General features: G+C 40.6%; 1 protein-coding gene across 3 annotated transcripts in view; it reads right to left on the bottom strand.

Moving 5' to 3' along the window:
• Nucleotides 1–6,031: 6,031 nt before the first annotated feature.
• The window catches only part of CRELD2 (cysteine rich with EGF like domains 2), a 49,423-nt gene continuing 35,490 nt past the window's right edge, over nucleotides 6,032–19,964 (bottom strand). For all 3 annotated transcript variants that reach the window (XM_029615951.1, XM_029615952.1, XM_029615950.1), the window contains 6 exons: nucleotides 18,307–18,483; nucleotides 13,723–13,821; nucleotides 13,039–13,122; nucleotides 10,827–10,922; nucleotides 8,833–8,976; nucleotides 6,032–7,765 (listed from right to left, as the gene is read on the bottom strand). In XM_029615951.1, coding sequence (XP_029471811.1) covers nucleotides 7,695–7,765; nucleotides 8,833–8,976; nucleotides 10,827–10,922; nucleotides 13,039–13,122; nucleotides 13,723–13,821; nucleotides 18,307–18,483 — 671 coding nt within the window. In that variant the 3' untranslated portion in view covers nucleotides 6,032–7,694. The remainder of the gene's footprint in view (nucleotides 7,766–8,832; nucleotides 8,977–10,826; nucleotides 10,923–13,038; nucleotides 13,123–13,722; nucleotides 13,822–18,306; nucleotides 18,484–19,964) is intronic.

The raw sequence follows: 19,964 nt of genomic DNA, 5'->3' as shown, positions 1-19,964 counted from the left end.
TGTGTGTAACAGAGAGAAAGTGATTATGGGAATGAGAAGTCTGTGCATGTGAAGAGAGTGAGCATGGGAGTGAGAACCTGGGTGTGTGTGAGACACAGCATGGGAGGGAGAAGCCTGTATATGTAAGACAGAACAGGTGACTGGTGTGTGTTTGTGTGTATGTGAGAGAGAGAAAGAAAGTGATTATGGGAATGAGAAGCCTGTGCATGTGGAGAGAACAAGCATGGGAGTGAGAGACTGGTGAGTGTGTGTGAGAAAGAGAAAGTGATTATGAGAGTGAGAAGCCCATATATGTAAGTGGAACATGGGAGTGAGAAGCCTGTGTGTGTGTATGGCATGAGAGAAACTGTTCAGGAAGGTGACTGGTGTGTTTGTCAAAGACTGTTTGGGAGATGATTGGTGTGTGAGAGACAGAAACTGGTCATGGGGGCATGACTGATATGGTGTGTGTGTGAGAGACATGGGCCTTAAGGAAGAGGACCATGAGTATAGAGCTTAGTCACTACTGCTGCTTCTGGTGTGTACTACAGCCTGCATGGAAGAGGAGTAAGAGAGCTGCTGGAGGGGGTAAGTAAAGATGGCTTTTTAAGTTTATTTTTCTTGATTGACTGCCATTTTAATTATTTAATATTATGTGATGTGTCTGCTTTTTTTGTTTGAGCAACAAGTATAGCTTTGGTTTATGTTTATTTTATTTATTTTTATTTATTTATAAAAGAGTTTCTATACCGTCGATAAAACAAATCATCTCAATGGTTTACATGGCATAAAAATGTCAAATAAGTGTTCTGTTATAAATACAGACTTCGTTATTTTCATTAATGCACAATGTAAGTTAATTGTGTGTGGAGGCGGGGGGGGGGGGGGGGGGGCGGCATAGCTTACGTTTCGCCTAGGGTGCCTAATACCCTTGCACCGGCCCTGTCCTTAAGCACTGCAGCTCTGAGCTCCATAAACTGGGAATTGAGAGATTCCGAAGACTTAATTCTCTCATTATGTTCTATAGAAACAGTTTGTAGAACAGTCCGCTGGCCCGCAACTAAATTCACAGAAACCGAGGCATCATCAAGCCTTTTACTCACAGTTCTTTCCAGAAAGGTAATAGCCTTCCAAACATCTTCCAAAGTAATGGTAGCTGGCCTCTCCCAGCTGGACGTCCAGGGGGTTGCAGGCTGAGAAAGAGAAAATCCTCCATCAGAAGGTACAGTAACCACTGAGCTGAACCCAGAATCCAAGGCCAAGTCAGACGCATCCCTGCTCCTCCTGTCCATCAACAACAAAGGAGAGGGGCAATCGTCAGGACTTAAGGTCGCTTCAAGCTCTGGCAGAGCCACTGCTGATTCAATGGCAGAGCCTGGAACGAGTGTAGATCCTGACGTTAGCTGCTCTGATTGAGAGGAGGCAGGCGTAGGACAAGGTGAGCATAACTGCCCACAACTCTTCACCATATTAACAGATATTCAGAGCAGTGGCTCCAAGTGCAGCAAGAGATACTACAGCAAAAACTATTTGGGAAGAAAAATGGTCACCAAGGTACCCCTCGGGGGTGTGGCTTTGGTGTGCCAGTGGCAATGCGCTGCAGGACGTCTCTTCTTATTAAGATTAGCTCCTCCCCCTATCATCAGCGGGACGTTCAGGGGAGCCTGCGGATGACGACCTGGAGACAGCTGGAGTGTAGGTGGCAGCCTCCTTCTTTCTTGAAGTTTGCTTTTCACCAGGTATTGCTTCAAATGAAATGGCTGGCAGAAAACTAGAACTGGAGAAACAGAATATTTCTTTCTGTGATTTATTTATTTATATTCTGCTTTTCAAGCACTTCAGAGTAGAGAAGCTACTATGGGTATTTCCCTGTGCCCAGAGGGCTCTCAATCTTTTTTTTGAAAATCATCTTTTATTCAACCAGCTGCACAAACATATCAGTTAGAGGACAGAAATAAACTTAGAACAATCTCCAAGAGTTTTGTGATACAAATTAAAAGGTAGATTTTAAGAGTCATGTATGGGTGCACGCGCCAATTTTATAACATGCGTGTGTATATGCATGCATGTTATAAAATCCACTACCCGCACAATTTTATATCAGTGCACGCATGTGTGCACGAATGCCATCTCGTGTGCATAAGTGGGAGGATTTTAGTAGATGTGTGCGGCAACGCATTAGGGCCTATTTCCCTGTTCCCTCCCAGTTCGCCCCTGTAAAGGAGTGGACTTTCTAAACCCCCTACCTAACCTGCCTCCCTTTTACCCTACTAGCCCCGACCCCTAAAACCCCGCTGACTACCCTACATTTTTTTTTATTGTATTACTTACTGCAGTAAATTATGCAGTCGTCAGATCCCAAAACGCATTTGTGAAAGACTCTCACTTAATGGCACTGTCCTGGCCTGCCCATTCCCTACCCAGATCCCGTCCCTTTTTTGCAAAATCCTTTCCAATGCGCGTACTGGGAGATACACTCTTGGCTGCGGGCTCTTAAAATCCACGCAGTGCATGGGCCTCCCAGTCACTCGCATATCTCCCGGATTTGCCATGAGTAGGGCTTTTAAAATTCGCCCTTGAGTTTTTTTGTGCCTGAGGCATTGGTGGGTGGAAATAACTTGCCCAAGGTCACAAACAGCAGCACTGGTATTTGAGCCTTAGTTTGTAGCCGCCTGCTTTAACCACCAGGCTACTCTTCCTTAGCAGTGTCTGCATGTCTTATGATTTTGTTGTAGTTGTGTCACTGCAAGAGGTTCTTGCTCTATGGTCTTCCGTGCTTGTCTTAAATAAAGATACAGCTTTTGAGGTATGATTTTAGGGTTGTAGCTTTTTTATATTTAAGGAATGTAATTAGTAATGTAAGGAACTTACCCAGTCTTTTGGGTCACACCATGCATAATGGTATTGTGTGACCTGGGCTTTCTTTATACCTGAAAGGTGGAAACTGGAGCTGCATCTGTCAGTTTGTTTTCTGCATGCAGATATTTGTAAATATCCACGGTTATCTGAGTCTGGTGTTCAAAAAAAATAACTCTGTGGAGTAGTCTTGGAGACAGGATTGACGGGGGAAGACTGGAGAAAGGCAGCTGTGGTCTCTCTTTACAAAAGTGGTAACCGAGAGCTTGGAAACTACAGACCCGTTAGCCTAAATTACTGGAGACGCTGCTGAAGGATAGGAAAGTGACGTATCTACAAGCCAGCAGGCTGCAGGATTTGAGGTAACATGGTTTTACCAGAGAAAGATCATGTCATACATATATAATAGATTTTTTTTCAATTGGGTAGCTAGAGGGTGTAAATTGGATGCGGTTGACTTGGATTTCAGCAGAGCTTTTGATACTGCTCATGATTAAATTGTGCAGTCTGGGAATGGGTCCCATGGTGGATTCCTGGATTAGAAATTGGTTGACTGAGAGACAACAGAGGGCAGGGATAAATAGAATTCACACAGAGGAGAAAGCTGAGAAGTGGAGTGCCTCGGGGATCAGGTCTAGGGCCAATTAGGTTCAATACCTTTGTAAGTTAACTTCTAAAAAAAAACAAAAAACTGGAAGTGAAAAAAGTAAAGAGAAAAAACTGTTACTTAGTTTCCGCTGTGCTACATTATCCTTCTATTAGCTGAAAAAAGAAAGGTAGGGAAAAGCGCACGAGTCGGCCTGCACCCGGGGACGCAGCCATACATGCACGTTATAAAATTGCCTGGCTACGTGCACCAAATTTTAAGTGGGTGTGTGCATGTGCGCGCAAATGTCACTTCTGCCGCATAAATCGTGGAATTTTAAAAGGCGTGCGCAGCAAGGCTATTCCCACTTTGTCCCCAATTCGCCCACTTAAGAGACAGGTCCTGCAACCCCCATGGTTTGGTAGCCTTCACTTCCACCAGTTATCCACGTCCCTTAAAACCTTGCCGAGCTGCATATTTTTATTTTATTATTTACACGTCAACCATAGAAGTAAAGTTACGTGGGAGTGGGCCTCGGCGCGCCAGATCGCAGAAAGTATTTTCGTGCATCTCTCAGATTCACATCCCACCCCTCTTTGAAAACTTTTCAGATGTGCATGCTCCGGGAGATACGTATCTCGGCAGCTTTTAAAATTCACTTAGCGCGGGAGCCCAACATATTTGCATATGCCCTAATTAACGCCCACGTCAGGCTTTGAATATTCACTTTTAAGTGAGCTGGGATTGGTTTGTTTCCCTTTTATTCTTAGGGATCTTTGTTTTCATGTTTTATTTTCTGTTTCCTGAATTTATCAGCGTTTATAATAACAAGCAAAAACAGGAGAAAAATGGCTGACATTGCTGGTATCTAAGGAAAGTGCTAACTGATGTTGAACTTTGTGCTATCTGCCATCTCTTTTCAGCTGAATTCACTTTCTTCTAAAACCTTTTTGACTAGAGAAATCTGTTGAACAGTGTGATTCCGAGATAACCCCTATTTTACTCAGGTGGTCACTTCAATAGTTGTCAAGTCTATCTTTTCATTTTGACATCCTTGCAGGTTTCCAATGCCTGGACACGCTGCTACATTGGTTCTTCTTTTTGGTGCCCTCATCACGTCTATATGTACTCATTATTACTGCTCCTGCTGCTTCCATTTCTACTGGTGCTAACATTACACCACTTGGTTCTTCTACCGCAGGTCTTCGTCGTTCTCTTCGATGCAGAATGCGTTGACGTGATGTATGTCTGCTACTCCCCATGCTGCTGGTTTTCCTTTTGCTGCCCAGTAACTTGACTGTCTTCTCCTATGTTGGACTGTGATACCTGGTCATTGATATCTCCCTTGCCTCTTCTATTGAATTACAATCATTTGCCATTCTCCGTTGTGGTCATCATTGAAAAACAGTTGCTTTAAATGGACTGTGCTGTTTACATATTTTCTGCAGAGATTCCTGCCTAGACAACTGCTGATCAGTAGTGACTGAACAGTCTCTGGCTTGAAACCTGATTTTTAAACAGCTGTTGTTCATACTGGACTTTAGGCACTATTCCTTTACAGCTTCTCATCCCAAATACTGATTGAAATGTATTATAATTAGGGAGGTGCTTAGGAAACTTTTTCCATTTTATTCTGTGTTTCATTTGTGTGGTTTATTTTTTCCATTTTGTTTCTTATTTTTCATTTTAAAATTTAAAAAACCCCCACAAAGCAGAATGAATCAAAAATATTTTGCCCTAGTCCTCTCATTACCTCCTAGTGGAGGGTCTGGAACAGAAATGAGAGGCGTTCCCTTCCTGAGGAACTTCAAGTATGCCTCCTATTCCCTCAAAAGGTTGAACAGTGACATCACTTCCGGCTCAATGACATGCTCTTGTCGCCACAGTATGGATGGAAAGCTCGAAGGGCAGAATGACACACACACACTGCAGTTTGCCCATCTCTGCTTTAACCTGAAGCCAGCATTCCCTATGGGAACGAAAGGCTCCTGATCACATTAAATCACACAGCGGCAACACTGTCACAAAATATTAAGTCAAGTTTGCAATTAATCAATGTGTCTTCAATAAGTAAAATAACTGAACTCAGGCCAAAAATCCATCACATACATATTTTCTTTAATCAAGAAGGCAGCATAAATATTGTACACATAAGACCAGACAACATTGAAAATTTATGAAAGATATTTCCCACAGAAACAGAGAAAGAAATGCTCTTAAAAATCAAATCCTCTTGTTAATTTTGCCAGAAGAAAAAATTTCTCCCTCCTCCCCCAGAAAGAAAATGAGGAGCCAGGGGAGGAAATAAAGTCTGAGAATCCTAGAAATTGCCCTGGGCAAATGCTTTACTATTATACGATCCTACATGAGCTCTCAGGTCAACCCAGAGGCTTATTGGGCTTACCATCTCTGAAAGAAGCATGCCTCGCAGAGCTCTCTCAGTGTCTGCTCCTGTGCTATGGAATGCTTTCCCTGAATCCATGCATCTTATGGAAGGTTTATAAATTTTTAAAGCTATGCTAAATACATTTCCTTTTAAGCAGGCCTACATGTAGTTATCCCAAAGGATTCAGGTGGTTTACGTTTATGCAACGTATTTTTTGGCAGAAAAGGTTCCTGATCAGTTGAGGACGTTCAAGCAGCACTATGGAGTTGTATTTCTTTTTTTTTTTTTAAAGAGTATTCTTGTGATAGTCATTATGTCTGTCTATTTTGATGTTTTATTGTTATGCATATTTTGGTTTTAGATGTATGTAAAGTTGTATGTTTCTTAGTGCCTAGGCTTAAACAATTCCTTTTTCCTCAAAATTTGTGAATATGCAATTTTCTTATCACCACACATTATTTCCTTTCATTGCCCAAAGTAAGACAGACACACTACAGGATACTATTGATAAAGGCATTCACATACAAAACACATCTGAGCAAGAAGAAATATGTTTTGTTATTCTTCACAATTTTATTGGTATCTTCAGATTATTCGGGACATTTTATTTTATTTGGAGATTGCTTTTATCAGTGATCCAGAATCACAAGGTCTGCATGTGAACACCCATTATTGTTTATATAAATTTGTTTATGATTTGTAATAATTTGAATTACTATTACTGTTAGGTCGCCAAGTCCAAATTTGGTAAATATGATTACTATGATATGCAACTGTATTAATCTCTGACTTTTGCAAAATGATTTTTTGAATGTATTTATCATTTTATAGATTTCTGATTATAGTTATTTGATTTCCATACTGTACATTGCTTTGAGTGCACTTGCAATAAGTTAAGACATATCTAAATAAATGAAATAAAAATTTTAAAAAACCCACCAAATTCCCATTTATTTCATGAACCAATTAATATAAAAAAATCTTGAAAGTCAAGTTTGATGAGAAGGAAATTACTTTAATATGCTAGCAAATCTCCAAATTGCTATTTTACAAATTCTAGAATGCAAGACAACCATACCATCTCTATGTATAAAAATAGGAATGCCTTATTTTTTTTTTTTACATAGGTTTTCTCTTTTATAAATCAGAATTGACATACTCTGTGCAAGTTATCAAAAAGATTAAATCAGTACAAAATGCTGCTTAACAAACACAAAAAACATTTTCATGTTTCATATTGAATAATCTGGTTTTATTACAAAGAACCGTATCAAAATATGAGACAACTTCCTTGCATGAACAAAACAAAAAGAAATACAGCCCGAAAAGACAATTCAATCTCATTTAAGTACCAAATAAGGTGGAATTTACTGGCACATACATGTTCAGTGCTTCTGGGGTGGGGAATACAGTTAAAAATTCTCCAAGATGTTATCATTGGCACAACAAACTCAGACCGTAGGCTTAAGGAATTGTGAAATATTCCTTTAATATGCACAGTTGAAGGATGAAAATGCTGCCTGATTATCGACTCTGACAATCCCAGGTAGCAGCTTTAAAATAAACAGCCTCCCACAGGCCTTATCCAAGCTTCATAAGGAGTTAAAACACAGAAACTCAACACATGTGCATAAAAAAAATGCATATCTTTTTTTTATATTTTCTTACGTCTGCTGCCCCCAAAGAGTCTGTGTTAGTTGGAATCTCTTCTTTGATGTTTTTTTTTTATCTCATTCAATTTCAATTGAAGGGAATGCTAATACCAGATATTGCCAACTTGCAACTGTATAAGGAAAAGTTTCCACAGTATTTTGTTTCAAGTATGTAAAAAGTTCCAGTCTAAATAACTTAAAAATATCGAAACGTATGTTTGCTTTCGAATAGTGATCATAGGTCTTCGTGCACAGTAGCTGAATCTGAATGCTCTGATGATGCCTCTTCAACTTCAACGTTTTCTTCTGTTAAAAATAAAATGTTCAATCAATTGATGGAAACTTCTACAAAAGAATTAAAATTTTCATCTACAAATTTATAATAATCCTTAACCGTATCACTTGCTTTCTGTACGTGGGAGGTAAGCTTTGATATATTTGAAAAGCGGTATATCAAATTTTATTAAACCAACCATCAGCGTTTAGAATCTGAATCAAAACTATGGATCTTAAGATTGAAAAAAAAATATCTTGCAACTTGTACCCATCAAGTTATCTGCTTTGCCATATGATGCTCCCAAATTCAAAAAAAGAGTACATTCCCAATTCAGAAGCCTTTTACCAGTTATATTATAAATCTAATACTTTTTCAAATTAGTATGAACTTTAAGGTTCAATTTTTCTTTAAGGAGATTTGGGACACACTCCTGAGAGAAGTCTTCCTTAAGTGCAGAGTAGAAGAAAGTTATGAAGATTCCATGTTGAGTATCAGATCAATTAGAACCATGAAACTAATAAAATCTCAGGCCAGCCCAGGGGCTCAGCAGTTCAATTCCTGGGTCCAGATTCTGCTCCTCTTGGGGAAAGGAGTCTTAGCAAATGCTCAACATTGACACCTACTGGTGCATGTACCCAGAGGGAGCTGTGGTCTGTGACTTGGCTGAAGACTTTCACTACAATGCCTGAGCTTGATTGGAGAGGCTATGCCAGAGGTTCTGGCATAGCCTCTCCAATCCTAAGGACACACCTAGCCAGTCCGATTTTCAGAATATCCACAATGAATATGCAGGAAGTAGATTTGCATGCACAGCCTCCATTGTATGCAAATCTATTTAATGCATATTCACCGTGGATATCCTGAAAACCTGACTGGCTAGGTGTATCCCAAAGGCTGGGTTGAAATCCACTGTGCTATACAATAGGGAAAAATCCCAAATAGTTACAAATGAAAGCTCATGGTTCCATAGCCTAAAAATTCTGATTGAGCTGAAAGCCTAAAAGAAAGAAGAGATTGTGGGGACAAAAATATAAGTAAAAGATTACTTATTAGTTTTCCTTTATTCTAACATTTCATTCAAAAACAAACCACTCACCTGCTTTTTCTACATTCTGTACACATTCTCCATCTTTATCTTCAAAGCCTTCAGAGCAGGCACACTTGTAACTGCCTGGTGTATTGATACAGTCTTCATTTTCTCTTGTGCATACTTTTTCATCAAAGTTACATTCATCTATATCTATAGGATTGAAATGTCCATGGTTAAACAAAGAAAGTGCAAACCTCTCCTAAACTGTACTAATTATATATTAAAAAAAAACTATATCTATGTAGAATCTCTTAATAAGCTCACTATAAATTAGAAGGAGGAACTGCTGCCTCTCCTCAAGATTTAGATTCAGTTTTTGATATATTTAAACTTTTTTATGCTTGTTCTAATACATAGAATGAAAAACATAGAAAAAACCAGGCAGTGCAGTGCACAGCCATGAGCAAGGTCCCTGGTTTGAACCGAGAGCCTGGTCTTCCATGTTCACAGCCCACAGGGGAGAGGGAATCGTGGCCATCCTTAAGGGTGACACCCAGTGACAGGATTCAGGGCCCACAATTCTGTAGGGTTCCTTAAGGCAACCTGGGGCATGACTCAGGATGATTACTGCAATGATCAGATTCAGCATGCTGGGATTGGAGGGATTTAAAATAGAGAAGAAATAAAATTCTCTGGTATTTGTGAATAAGCAGCAGATCCCAGCCTTTGTTTTGACTGAACCTGAAGTATAATGGGGCAGGCGGAATCTGCAGAGTCAAAAAAAAAAAAAAGGTAAATTAGAAAGCAAAATTACAAATATTTCCAGGACACCTTTCACTGATGAGCCAAAATTAGAGAAACCTACACGCAGCTAATTGTGGGGTGAGGGTTAATGGTCTGGCCCCATATTTCAGGCATCATGACTGCATAAGCATGTCCAGTGAGAAAAGAGGTGGTGGTAAAGGGTATATGAATTAGCACCAAGGATGGTTAGGTAAACTGAGGCACAGTTAGATGGAGCGATTCCCTTTCCCGCTAATAAAACTTCAGATAGATGACTCATGTTACTCAGTGCACAATAAAATCTAAATTTCAAAATAGAAAAGTAAAATAAAATACATTTCCTAGAGGTAAAAAACAGTAATTCCTTCTTTTATCTCACAGACATTCTGTGGCAGCAGTAGAGTGGACATGAAACAGACAAGACATTACAAGCAGTTGTACTAGTTAACAATAGATCAAAACCAACTTGTATGTTTGTTGGCTTTATTGCTTCCTTTTGGGCCATTATTCCAAGATCCTTTCTTTTTGCTGTAATATATTTTATTTCTTATATTTAATTTTTGGGATATAAAATTATTCACTTTTTGTGTTCTCTTTCAATTTTTTTCTTCTCGAGTCTACTCTTCAGCTTTGTGCAACCTTACTGCTTTACAAATGTCAATTTAACATATTAACCTTCGGTTTCAACGACCTCCACTGCATTATTCTTTTGGATTACAGATCATTCAAAAGGCCTCAGCTAATCAGATGTCTTCATCATGTAGGAGGCTCTGTAGAGATCAACAGCTTTTGAGGTTACAACTTTTCAGCCAGTTTTGCAGGTATATTTTTACTCTTTAGAAACACAAATAAAATCTATTAACCTATCAGACTATCCTGTTACTAGAAAAAATGGTCTTACTCCTTCTAAACAACGCAATTTGAATGTGTGTGTTTTCACAACAAAAAAAGATATATTAAAAAAAAAAAAGATGTTCCAATTGCAAAGATCTCAGAAAGTCACTGTGTTTTACCAACTGTCTGGCATCAGAGGGTGCTGGAGATTTGGAAATTTTGGTAGAATCTACTAATGCTACGGGATTTTTTTTTTTTTTTTTTGGAGATTGATATATTAAATGAATTTTTAGTAGCTAAAAATGTTGTAGACTCTAGTGGCCATTCTGTATCCCAGAAGTTCTTATACATTAACTACAATACTTTCGTACCTACCAGTTAAGTGCACATAAATACCATGACGACGACCATCATCTGTTTACTCTAAAAAAAATTAAACCAACCTGTGCATGTTTCACCTTCCATTGTGTATCCAAGACAGCAGTTTTTACATTTATCAGGACCTTCCCCCAGGCAGGTGGTGCAACTTCTGTCACAGGCTAAAAGATTATACAACAGACAGAAACTTCTATTTCAGATAGCAGAGCCATTTGCACTACTGAATAAGAACTGAATTATTATTATTCAGACTTACATTAAGGGCTAGGAACTAGCCTACTCTGGTGATTAGAAACAGGAGCTGGTTAGTCTAGGCTAGGTTTATTTGGAGGCAGGAGGACAGAAATGAAGACTTCAGAACTACATCCCAAATACCCCATATGCTAGTGCCGCTGTCCAAGGACCGAAAAGGCGGCAGGACATTATCTGGAGCTTTCTGGGAGAAGCCTCCTGAATGTGAATACTATATAGCAGCTATTTCCAAGCCTGTCCTGAAGGCACACCTAACTGATCTGTTTTTCAGCCTATCACCATGAATATGTATGAGCTAAATCTCTATATACTGGAGGCCCAGTGATTGCAAAACTCATATATACATATTTGTTGTATGCACCTTCTGGATAAGACTGGGAACCAGTGTTATACAGGATATCGTATGCAGCTCTAACTGCCCTTTGCTTTTCCAACTAATGCAAGGGGAAAAATTGGAATTTGGATCCCATGTTGCGTTTGCACACAAATTTAAGAGTATTCAGTGAAAGACAGGTCCATGCAGGATTTGAAACAGTGCTGCCAAATTCCACGTTTTCAAAGCAGCAATGCTGCCTGTCATGCAGTTTACCTCCCTCATTCGACTGAAGTGGATGGTTAGTTACTCTTTCAAATAATACTAACACAAAGGGGCACTCCATGAAACTAACCACCAGAAGATTTAAAACAAATCCTAGAAAGTATTTTTTTTTTTCAGTCAGCACACAAACTGTAAAATCAAGGACATGGTCAATGTGACTAGCATAATGGGGTTTAAAGGATTTAGACAAGTTCCCTGAAGAAAAGTCAATAAAACATTAGCCAGGTAGACCCGGGGCGGACCGGGGGCATGGCCGCGCCCTCCAGACCCGCCCCCAGGTCACGTCCCGGCGCGCTAGCGGCCCGCTGGCACGCGGGGATTTACGTCTCCCTCTGGGAGGCGTAAATCCCCCGACAAAGGTAAGGGGGGGGTTTAGACAGGGCCAGGCGGGTGGGTTAGGTAGGGGAAGGGAGGGGAAGGTGAGAGGAGGGCAAAAGAAAGTTCCCTCCGAGGCCGCTCCGATTTCGGAGCGGCCTCGGAGGGAACAGAGGTAGGCTGCGCGGCTCGGAATCGATAGCCTTGCGCGCGCCGATCCCGGATTTTAGCGGCTACGCGCGTATCTACTAAAATCCAGCGTACTTTTGTTTGCGCCTGATGCGCCAACAAAAGTACGCCAAATCGCGCTATTTGAAAATCTACCCCTTAGTGTATAAGGAGTAATAACAGTGAGAGAGAGAGAGAGGGAGAGCATGCTTCTTCTGGAAGTGATAGCACAGGCTGATCCTTTGGAAAACATGTAAGCTTTTTATTTCTATGTAGCAATTGTTATCTACCATTCCTTCTTCTGCATGATCTGATTTTATTTGTCCTCTCCTCCTATTGCTCAAAAAAACTGACTTAGTACCTGGAACCGTGATGTACTGAATCAAAATGTGTGTGTGGCTATTTGTATAGGGAATAAGCTCCTGCGTTCCAGCCCCCAGGTATAATCCCAGTGTTTGTATTGGGTAAGCCCCTGAGGTAGTCCTGTGTGCACACAGGCTTATGCTCCTCAGGTAACCCTCAGTGTAGATCTCAGTGAGATTAGCTCCTGGGCAGAATGCCAGCATGCACGGTCTGAACCCAGAACATACCTGATTTAAAAAAGTGTAAAAATCTCCTAAGAGCTGGACAAAAAAAGGACATGTGGATTAAAAAAATAAAGAGAGGATGCAACAGAGATAAGTACAAAAGAATTACTAATCTGAGCAGTGTTACTTTTAACACACTGGCAGAACTGTTCATGTTTTATCCATAGTTAACTAAAGAGAACAAGAAAACTTGGGCCAGGGTCTGAAACGTTAATAATTCTAGCTAATATCTGGAGAGACGTACACTCAAGACTAGAGATCTATTCCTCAGGCAGCGGCACTACTTTTCTACTTTCTAAATTAAGCCAAACTGACTGAAGAGAGTCGAGATTTTTAAACAAAACTCCCAACACAAACCTTTACAGGAATAAGATCCCTCGCTGTTTAGACAATACTGCTCATCTTTGCAAGGGGAAACTTCTGCTGCACACTCATCCACATCTGAAACATTAAAAAAAATATATGATGGTGGCTACTTTGAGGACTTACCATGACAAGTAAACAAACAATCGCAATAATTCCAACAACCTATGCAGACTCATGCTCCTTTTGAATATTTACTTTTCCTATCTCAGGGCCCTAGGAATAATGCTGGTTCAGAAGCAGTGAGGATTTGAACAGCACAGAGATTATAATGTTCTTCCCTACTGTTCTGATGGACTTCTGCTGCTGGGAAAGTGGGAAACATTAGGAATAAAAACCAGGCAGATTTGATATAAATTCTTACATTCATTTTTGTTTTAAATTACATTTTGCTACCAAGTGTTGCTCTCAGATCTTCCCACTCATTGTGACCTTGAGACAATTACTTTGTTTCCTTGCATCCAACCTTGCACAGAAAAAAAAACTCATGCAACCATATGGTGCTTCTTGAAAAGGAATGGCATGCATTTACACTGCTATCACTGTTCAGTATAAATGTATTGTTAGTTAATCATGGAGTCAAAATGGTTCTGGCAATCATGACCAAGATGTTCTAATTATAGACAGATAATTTTACATAACAAAATTGGGCTTGGGAGAACATTACCATGTTCTTACCTACACAAGATTCTTCTTCATCCTTGGACCAGCCATCCTTACAGACCTGGCAGTCTTGGTTTGTTGCTCCCGTACATGTTTCACAGGACTCATGACAGGCTGAGAAGGATACAATCAAAGACTTTACAGAGAGGATTTAGGTTTCCTCCAATTTCATTTAAAAATATGCTACCAAAAGAACATTTGCTTTGAAACTGCCTTACACCTTTAAGCATAAATTTTCAACAGGGTGCTTAATTTCAAAAGCACATGCACACTTTTTCAGCCATGCAAACCCGGCTGATTTTCAAGCACAAGGTATCCATGACCGTTGGGTTTCAAAATCGGCTTGTAATAAGGCTAGAAGTGCATGCATGCGCTTACAAAGTGCTAAAGGATGTATAAAGTATGTGCATTAACGGTGTGCCTACTACGACTATACATTATTTTTAAATTAAATGTATGCATGTTTCCAACCATGCCCCTCCTCCGCTCTCAGAATGCCTCTTTTCTATAGGGCTAAAAGTATGCGCATTGTGAAGCAAAGCACATACTTTCAGGCAATGAAAATCCACTTAACGGACTGAACCATTCTACCTATGCAACGCCTTATAGTATGTGCATCCTGACTAAGCCTTTCAAAATTTACCCTTAATGACCTGAAACATTTGTGAACACATTTTTATTGTATTACATTATTAATAATGTAATACAATAAAAAAATAATGAGCTTCTCTGTTTCAGAGATTGATCCGATGTCAATCTCTGAAACAGAGAAGCTCATCAAATCACTGAACTCGGCCAGACACGAGCTTGATACAATTCCAACACACTCACTAAAAAATCTCCCAAACAATTGCACCAACCATCTCTGCAATTATAAACAAATCACTAGAAGGAGGAGATCTTCCGACCAACCTAAAAGTCGCCACCATAAAACCAATCTTGAAAAAAAAAAAAGAACCTTGACCCCCTACGACCTGAGTAACTACCGTCCCATCTCAAACCTCTCATTCCTCGCCAAGCTAACCGAGAAAGCCGCCCTTAAACAACTGAACGACCACCTTGATACAAACAACATCCTATACCCAACCCAACACGGCTTCAGAAAAAAATCACAGTACAGAATCTCTACTCACCAACCTAACAAACACGATTATAAGAGGTTTGACCAAGGACAACATTATATTCTCATTCTACTTGACCTGTCTGCTGCATTCGACACAGTCGAACACAGTAGCCTAATCACCAGGCTCTCTGAAGTAGGGCTATCTGGAAAAACCCTAGAATGGTTCACCTCCTTCCTCCAAAACAGATCCTACAAGGTAAACCTAAACAACCACACCTCCGATGCCATCCCTCTTGAAACGGGAGTACCTCAAGGATCCTCGCTATCCGCCATCCTATTCAACATCTACCTACTACCACTCTGCCAACTTCTGTCAAGCCTCTCCATCACCTACTTCCTATACGCTGACGACATTCAGCTAATCATTCCAGTCTCAAACTCCCTGGAAAACACACTAAAAATCGCAGCCACGGCCATCAACAGAATCAAAATTCTACTAAACCAACTTAAGCTTTGCATCAACACAGACAAAAACAAATGTATGCTGATTGAAAGAAACAACTCCGGTGATCACCTGAACCACCCCATCATCATTGATAACACCCCCATCAAATTAAAAGAATTAGTGAAAGACTTAGGATTCTGGATCGACCCCCAACTCAACCTCAAAAAACACATTGCCAATAAAACAAAAGAAGGCTTCTACAAACTCTCTATCCTCAAACACCTCAAACCCTTACTTAACCAATCCGACTTCAGAACCATTCTCCAATCTTTGATATTCTCAGGCATCGACTACTGCAACTCCCTCTTGATAGGTCTACCAAAATCAACTTTATACCCTCTTCAAATTCTACAAAACGCCACTGCTCGAATTCTCACCGGCCTCAAAAGAACTGACCATATCTCACCCATACTAAAAGACCTACATTGGCTCCCTATTGAAAAAAAGAATAGAGTACAAAACACTGACAATTATACACAACGCAATACACCACAATGACTTTGATTGCTTCAACTCCCTAATCCAAATTCACCATCCCCATCGATGCACAAGATCAACCAACAAAACACGACTAGAAATCCCACCTGTCAACTCAGCCAAACTAACCACCACTAGGAAAAAGAGCGTTCTCAATAGCCGGACCCGACCTCTGGAACTCCCTTCCGTCCAAACTCCGGACTCAAAACAACACCATCCTGTTCAAAAAATCACTCAAAACATGGCTCTTCAAACAAGCTTATAAAGATGGGATTGGATAAATCAACATTTACAACTACAGCAGTTCCCCTACCTTTTCCTCCCCTTCCACTCTTATCCCTTCCCTTCTCCTCCAATGCCTCCCACCACCCCCCTGTCACAACTCCCCCACACACCCTCTTACTCTTTACCCCCTCTGAACCAGGTGTTAACTGATGTTCCTAATACCATCCCCTGACTCACTACTGTTTACTTTTCTCTCTCCTGATTAAGCCCCTCTCCATAGTTTATCTCCAACCCCTGCACTTAAGTCCATCAACCGATTGCAATACACACCTCCGCCATAATCGCTTACATGTTAAAGCGGCTATTTTGACAATGTATCTCGTTAATACCACATGTTAAATGTTACGTGTTAAATGTTACGTGTTAAAGTTGCTACTGTATCTCGCTGTTAAAAATGTAAACCGGAGTGAAGGCCTTCACCAATACTTCGGTATATAAAAACCTATAAATAAATAAATAAACAAACAAACAAACACTACTATACACATGAATCATGTAAGACAAGTCATCTCTTTCCCATCAACCAAAACTGAATTGCTTAGGAAAATATCTGCTGTGTTGTCTCCCAACCCAGCTAACTGCTGAAAAGATATACTCTCATGCTGTAAATGCACAGATATTTAAAAGTCATTCTGAAATGGAAGAAATAGGGCACAATTTTCTTTTGTGGGTAAACATGTGCGCTATTTATTCATATAAAAAAGTCGGCAGAGTTGCTATCAGGCACGGACTTTGCACCTGCCCCTATGTTTCTGTACCAGCCACATTTTCAAAGAGAAACTCAGTGAGATGCAAAGCGTACTTTTTACCTGAGTGACTGCAAACTCCATAGGAAGTAGGAAGATTGCCCTAAATGTATCCAGCTATGTGAAAGAAGGATGTGACAGTGAGGCCCTAAATCCCAAGAAGTTTATTTATGCAGTCACCAAACAAGCCTGAAGGGCCCTACTTCAGCCAAGTGAGAATGCACTCCCCCACCCTGCAGGTCCACAGCAGTTACAACAAACGGGCAGATACAGTAAAAACCGCGGGACAGCCAGCGCTCTGAGGCGAGCGCCCGCTCTCCCGACGTGCGGCCAGGCTCTTCAACGCGCTATTTTTACTCCTTATACAGTAAGGGGTAATAGCGCGTCGAAAACGCGCGGCCAAACCGGGGCTAAAGGTGCGCTCAGCCGAGCTTTCCCTTGATGCTCAACTAGAAAGTGGTGGTGATTCCTATTTGCAATCACCATCCTATACGCAGCATGTGCATATAACTGAAGAGCTTCTGATCAATCAGTTCACCTAAGAAGTTCTACAAGCAGGGCTGATCCTCAAAAAACCCCAAAAACTGGAGACTTTGGAGACTGCAGTAATTTTTAATGGAACAACAAGGTCCTAGGCAGTCTTGAAAGTTCAGACACTTTTTGATCTGTTTAAAAAGCATGTTTATTACATGCTTCAGAACATTAAAACTGGTCAGACTGAATAAGTGGGATCAGCTACTTAATCTAAACAAAGAGCAAATCACTGAGGCAATTTCTTCCTACTCAATTGGGATTCCCAGTTCAACTGGAATTGGCCTCTGCTGAACTATGGTACCATGAGTTTTCATTCCCAATGAGCTTGATCTCCTCCAATCTCAGTCATTGCAGTGTCAGTCCTTAGCCAGAAACCAAGTACCAGTGCTCCTTTCAGAACTTTACAGCCACCACGAACCATAAGTCTGGCCACTAGGTGTCACTGTTGTAGAATAACTATGACTGAGAAAATTCTCTCTCACTCAACACTCTAGAATTCATTGCCAGAGGATGTGGTTACGGCAATTAGTGTAAATGGGTTTTAAAAAAAAAAGGTTTGGATAAATTACTATAGGAGAATTCCATAAATTACCAATAATCAATAAGGAATAGGAGCTTGGGATCTATTTAATATTTGGGTACTTGCAATGGGGCACTGTAAAACAGAGGATGCTGGGCTTGATGGACCCTTGGTCTGACCCAGTATGGCATGTCTATGTTCTTATGTTCTCTCTCTCCTCACAGGGGCTGTGAGCCCTGCCTCAATGGCAACCCCACCTCCAGATGACTTGGGGAGTAGAAGACATGACCTGGGAGAGAAATCCTGATCCTCTGCACAGCACAGCCACTGAGTAACTGATCTGACCCAAGAGATTATATCTTGTTATCTAATAATCTGTCTCAAGTGTATGAAAACTAATATAGTTGTCATTTCAAAAGCAAGCAACAGGAAGACTAGATTTCCATATTATTAGAGATGCAGTAGTTACCAGTACAAAAGGAATGTGTATTATTTCTCTCTGTATTGTAATACCCATCTGCACATTCTAGACAAAATGGTCCAGTGTATTCATCTTTACAAGAACACGATCCATCTCCACCTCTTGTGCCATCCCCATTACAATGGCCATTTCCATGGCAGGGCCTTTCTGAGCCACCCACACAACCTAAAACAAAATAGGTGAAAGTACAGTTAGAAAATAGAAAAAAAGGGTCTTTTAACACATTGAAATGAAACTGATATTACATTTTTCTCTCATTCAAAAAAAAAAAAAAAGAACAGGATATTCTGCACAGCAACAGTATGAAAAAGTAATATATTTATTTACTATTGGTTCTTTTAGATGATAAACCTCGGCAATCTTCATTTGATAAAATGTATTTTACTACTATTTGCGTTATGTTACAAAAACTACTGAATAAGAAAATTAATCAACGCCAAAAAGCAGACTCAAATATTGGCTGCACCTAGACATCTTGAGGTCAGTATTTAGCTGCCACCCAGCTGAGCAAGTTAGCTGAATATACTCAGCTGTCTTATATAGTTAGCCAGATAAGTTTATCCAGTTAACTTTAGAATGGCCAAATAACAGTCCTAGTCTCATCCTGCTAAGCAAGCCAGATAAGGCTGAAAAACTGGAACTTATCCGGCTTTCTTAGCCAGATGTAGCTCCATCCCACCCCTCTCTTAGGATAAAGAGTTATCCAGATAAGTGGTAGCAGCTGACTGTGGCCGAATATTGAAACTGTGCCACTCAGCTGGCTAGGTTGCGCTATATATTGACCACCTTGTCTTTATTTGTTTGACAAGAGTTCAGTCAGTCTCAGAAAGCATGGATCGGTCTACACAGAGAGGTCTATATTCAGCCAATGACAAACTGGCAAAGTTAGTTGCATTACCTTATCTAGCTAACTTTTCAGGGATACTCAGAGGCACGGGCGCACTGCTGAATATCCCTGGCTATTTTAAAGTTAGCTGGATAAGGTTATCTAGCTAACTTTTGGACAGCTCTTTGGCTGAAAATCATCCTTTCTGAGGGCTGCCGCTACCACCACCATTACCTTGGTGAAAATCCTCAGAGCAGTGGCTAAACCGAAGGGGAGAGCACAAAACTGAAAATGCTTCCCAAGGTTCATGAACCTGAGTTATCTCTGATTCCGGCAAATCCCAATGTGCAAATACACTTCCATTAGATTCAGGGAAGCCAAAAACTCCCCACTTCGCACCAAGGCTATGACAGACATGAGAGTCTCCATCCTGAAACGGGGAACCTTGAGGGCCACTTTCAACTTCTTCAAGTCTAGACTTGGACGAAATGTCCCTTCCTTCTTTGGCACCACAAAATAAATGGAATGCCTTCCCATCCCCCTCTCCTCCTGGGGAATGGGAAAGATGGCCCCCAGCATTCTTAGCCTTTGGATGGTCTGTTGAACGATAAGTTTCTTCATTGGCAAAGCAGAGGGAGATAGCATGAACAGGCTTCTTAGCAGCCGAACAAATTCTAAAGCGTAGCTTTGTTCTATCACGCTTAGAACCCACTGGTCCAATGTAATAAAAGAGTCAACTGACCCCCGATGACCGGGACTGAGGAGTCGGTCGGCCATGCTTTATTTTGCAGATTTGGCTCTGCTAGGCTGGAGTCATCTC

The sequence above is a fragment of the Rhinatrema bivittatum genome, chromosome 9 (assembly GCF_901001135.1).
Source record: "Rhinatrema bivittatum chromosome 9, aRhiBiv1.1, whole genome shotgun sequence".
Lineage (NCBI taxonomy): Eukaryota > Metazoa > Chordata > Amphibia > Gymnophiona > Rhinatrematidae > Rhinatrema > Rhinatrema bivittatum.
This window is presented reverse-complemented; position numbering and strand designations above follow the sequence as displayed.